The following is a 4,536-nucleotide window of genomic DNA, read 5'->3' on the forward strand; positions in this document are numbered from 1 at the left end:
CAGAGAACAAAAGTCTTTTTGAGTCATTATAAATCTTCACAAACAAAATAACATTTGCTAACTTGCAAATGCAACAACATTGGCAAGGATTTGAGGCAGGCAACATATTGTAAATTTCACTGTTTTGTACAGTTTAACACAATTTTATTCACGCATTTATGAAAGAAAAGCACCAAATCTTTTGGGAAAGTCTGTTAAAATCTGATAATGGTTGTTTAAACGTTGAGTCATAGCAAAAGAGGAATGGATTCCAACAATAAAATAAATATGTTTTAACCCTAATTTCCTGCAGTAGACAGCTCTTTTTAATACATATTAACAGTATGCATTTTTTTTTTCCTGGAGTAAACTATTTCCCTATTGTGAGTACTGATGGGAAAGTAAATTTTCTACGTGAACTAGTTCAAAATTCAGTTCACCGTTCCCCCAAAAATGAACTAGTTCAGTTCATAGTTCTTAACTCAAAATTTTGAACTAAGTTCACTGTTCCAAAAATGAACTAGTCCATAGTTCTATTTTTCTGTTGTGTTCGTTATGTTGCTGACAGGCTATTAACCTCAAGATACCGGCATTTCATTTCCCCATTGTAGCTCTGGCTGACTATATTAGCAAGTCATATAGTCATATGTTAAAAAAATAAAATAAAATCTCTCAAATTTACGAGTGCTTCAGCACCGCCTATGGGCTGAGGGTTGTGTGCCCTTGGAGAGAGTAACAAGACATACATGAAAGGGAATTACTCCAGAAACAACAAGGTATGTACTCACAATGTTAATGTATAGCTCAGTAAATATGTGATACAAAACTTGAGACAACTTGGCCTTCTGTTTAAGCATCTTCGAATTTAACAGAAAGGACCAGTACAAAATCACCGGCCACATCACATGAATGTATTTGCGTGTACATAAACGAGGCCCTCAATAATTATAAATGTTTTGAACTATATATACCTGTGTGTGTATATATTAAATTTTTATTTTTATTTACTATTTTTATTTATTTTATTATTTTATTTTATTTTTGTGGGGGGGGGGGGCAGCTTTTATTTTTGAAACGCACACATCCGGTGTGTGTTCGTAGCTGGGTTGGCGGTCCACTTGACTCAGCGGGGATGTCTCATGGCACAACTCCGAGTAGTTGAACAGCAAACGCAAAGTCTTTGCCAAACTTCGGCGACCGTGGTTCTTCTCCCTCTGGAAGTCACTTTGTCTGGGGCTGCCGAGTTCCCAAACATGGAGGCCGGCCTGTCGTAGGCGAACGGCTCTTGGTATCGGTGTGTTGCTTCAAGTTGGCTCAGTCCAGCGGCCGTTCAACGCGACCACACCCTCCCCGCTTCCTCATAGCGCCACTTTGAATCTCTGGGAATAACGGCCGCTTCTCCCGAACTCATTTTTTTTTCATTTTTGTGGGTCGGAGGAGGGGACGCCGCCGCCTGTTCTCGCAATTGGATTACATGTCGGACGACCACCGAGCGGTATGGATATACGAAGCGAATGGTCCCAGAGTGTATGCGGGCTTTCACGCGCTCCGGTCCGGTGTTAAGACACCAAGGAGGCGGTGGACGAAATAACGGACGGTGCCTATGGAGTCGAAGCGAGCGCTAGCGTGTAACCCGGGCTTGTGTTTGAAGAAGACGAGGTTGAAACTGGACGGTGGGCTCGGCGTGGATGGACTTTAACCAACAGCGGGATTCGTTAAACGATGGCGCAGGAGGGAAAGCCACGTCTCCTCGCTGTCCACAAGTGCTGCCCGGGTGGTGCCCCGTCCCTAACCAGCATGAGTACCCCAGACTTACTGGGAGCCAGTCGGCCAAGGTGCTGTTCTCGGTCAGCCCTCATTCGAGCGGACATAAAATGATATCCTATTGAATAAATACGAAAGAGACTACACTTAGGTATCGAAAAGGTTTGTCATCACCCCCCAATAATAACACATAGATCAGTATAATCTCTAATTTGACCAAATGGCACAGAAGCAGCCCCCCTACTAATTTAATATAAAGTGGAAATTTGTTTGTAATTATTATTTTTTTTTTTTAATGAGAGTTGCATATTTTTGGTCTGCACTTTGCCTTTTGGAAGGCATTTAGTTGGCACTGCAGTTTGAGTGATTTCGTTTTAAGTTCAACCTGTGACTTTTTGTGTTCCACAACAGGCTGAGGCTATTGTGATACTTGCATTTTCAATTCAGGGCATTTATATGAATGGGCCAGAATAAGTGCTGATACAGTAGTATTTTGAAATGACTGGGGTCAATATTTGGGGGACAGTGGGAACCTCATTCCAATAATGCAGTAATTTTGTTTCGCTTTTCACCAGTGTTTCGCCATATTGTGAAGGAATTTAAGGAAGACTTTTGGCCAGTTGTTGTTTTTTTTGTTTTTTTTGAGAGACTTTACCTTGCAGTGGTTTGATATGGAAATGTCTTAAACAGAACAATGCAGTTTGCAGCAACAGCAGAAAACTATAAATAACCCTGTCAAAAGAGCATTTTGACCACCCCCACCCCACTACCCTCCTTATTATGGCTAGTGGTGGCTCCGGCAAATCGGCTAGTGAGGGATCCACCAGCACACCCAGTGGAAGTCTTCAGCAGAGAAAGCGTCTTTCGTCTATCTGCGACACATGTAAGGGCAAGATGCAGCTGGTGGCCGACCTCCTCCTGCTGTCCAGCGAGACCAGGCCAGTCATGACTTCTGAGGGTGTGGCGGTGGCCGACACGTTTGACCAGTGTCGTGACACGGTCATTGCACGGACTAAAGAGCTCTCTATTCTCACCCATGACATACAAAGCCAGCTCAACATGGGCCGATTCACAGAGGTAGGGGACCGCCTGTTGGAGATGGCTGATCTCGTGGTTTCTTTGACTGAATGCTCTGCCCACGCTGCCTATCTGGCAGCTGTAGAGACCGCCGGCTCGCAGCCTTGCTTGCCCGGTCTTGTGGACCGTTACAAAGTGACCCGTTGTCGGCACGAGGTTGAACAAAGCTGCAGCGTCCTCCGAGTCACGCCCCTGCTGGATCTCACTCCCCAACTACTCCTCGAGCTCTCCCAGAACATCTCCACCAACCTCAAGACTCTGACAGACATCTCGTCGCTGGCCAGCGAAAGGTCCAGGGACCGCTTTGGAAAAGAGCAGTTCAAACTGAGTGTCAAGAGCATGAGCACTAGTGGCACTGCCTTCCTGGCTTGTGTAAAAGAGGTGAAAACACAGCCCAGCGAGCTGACAAGGAATCGTTGCGTCCTCTTCAGTGGCGCCCTGGTCCAAGCCGTCAACGCGCTGGTCGGCTTTGCCACAGAGCCTCAGTTCCTGGGGAGAGCTGCGGGTATCTCCACTGAAGGGAAGGGTGTACAGACTGCAGTGTTAGGGGGCGCCATGAGTGTCGTTTCAGCCTGTGTCCTCCTCACCCAGGGACTCAGGGATGTTGCCCAGCACCCCGAGAGCAGCTCCAGAATGGCCGACTACCGGGAGCGCCTACGGAACTCGGCATGTGCTGTGTCAGATGGCTGCACCCTGCTCACACAGGCACTCAGAGAGCGCTCGTCTCCGAGGACTCTGCCGCCAGTCAACTCTCATTCTGTGACTTAGTTCACGGAGAAACAGTATAATTTCTGGTCCAACTATGTCCTGTTTGAACATACCAAAGAGACTTACACCTACACCCTGCTCATCAGGATTAGAAAAGGTTCCAAAAAAATGTGCAAGGAAGTCTGGTGTCTGTTCATGAAGTGCGCTGAAACATCGATGAGCAAGTTCTCTACAGGGTTTTGTGTCACGCTGGATGTGACTTTAACCCAAGTAATCAGGCCACTTTGCCACCATCAGCCCAAAGCAGGCACAGCTCCCCTCCCTGCTCTTCACAAACTGACAGTACCTTCCTATCCTGAAAAGTTTACCTCAGTTTTCAGCTCTGGTGAAAATGCCAGCCTCGACGTTGGATGGATGTAGCCTTGCTATGTGAACCTATGATTGATTGACTGACCTGCTCTAAGCCATGTGCTTTGCAAGCTTGGTAGGAGTGACAAGTGTCAGATTTTGTTTGTTTGTTTTGTTTTGTTTTTTTCTCAATGTGTGTGAATCCCTACTTGGTAAAAGCTGCTGTGAGTGTGCCATAGGTTTTTACACATTATTAGACTTCACATAGTACTTTAATGTGTTTGACCATGCATGTAATGGAGTATTTATTTCAACAATTAAAAATGTTTCTTATAAGCTGTTTGGCTCAAGTGCTACCTGGAATTAATTTCAACGACTTGTTCAATCAAGCTGCATTTATTGATTTTGTCCATTTTGGTTATATGATGATTTATTCTATTACATTTAATAAACAGCCCTTGGTTTGCCAAAGGTCAAAAATGCTATTTAGCTAAAACTTCAGTGTTGTTGTAGAATGTATGGTCTGCCATCGAATTATGCTAGCATAACTTCATGTTCTTATTTTTTTTTTTTTTTTTGTCATGCTTAAACTTATAAGACATTAATAACCCCTTTTATTAATGTCTAAATCCTCACTCTCCACACATGGTGATATATAAA

General features: G+C 44.6%; 1 protein-coding gene across 1 annotated transcript; it reads left to right on the plus strand.

Moving 5' to 3' along the window:
* The first annotated feature begins 1,097 nt into the window (after window positions 1–1,097).
* tlnrd1 (talin rod domain containing 1) lies at window positions 1,098–4,210 on the plus strand. Its single transcript, XM_061703231.1, has one exon. The coding sequence runs from the start codon at window positions 2,524–2,526 to the stop codon at window positions 3,586–3,588; it is 1,065 nt and encodes a 354-aa protein (XP_061559215.1). The 5' UTR covers window positions 1,098–2,523; the 3' UTR covers window positions 3,589–4,210.
* Window positions 4,211–4,536: the final 326 nt, after the last annotated feature.

Source organism: Phycodurus eques, chromosome 2 (genome assembly GCF_024500275.1).
Source record: "Phycodurus eques isolate BA_2022a chromosome 2, UOR_Pequ_1.1, whole genome shotgun sequence".
NCBI lineage: Eukaryota > Metazoa > Chordata > Actinopteri > Syngnathiformes > Syngnathidae > Phycodurus > Phycodurus eques.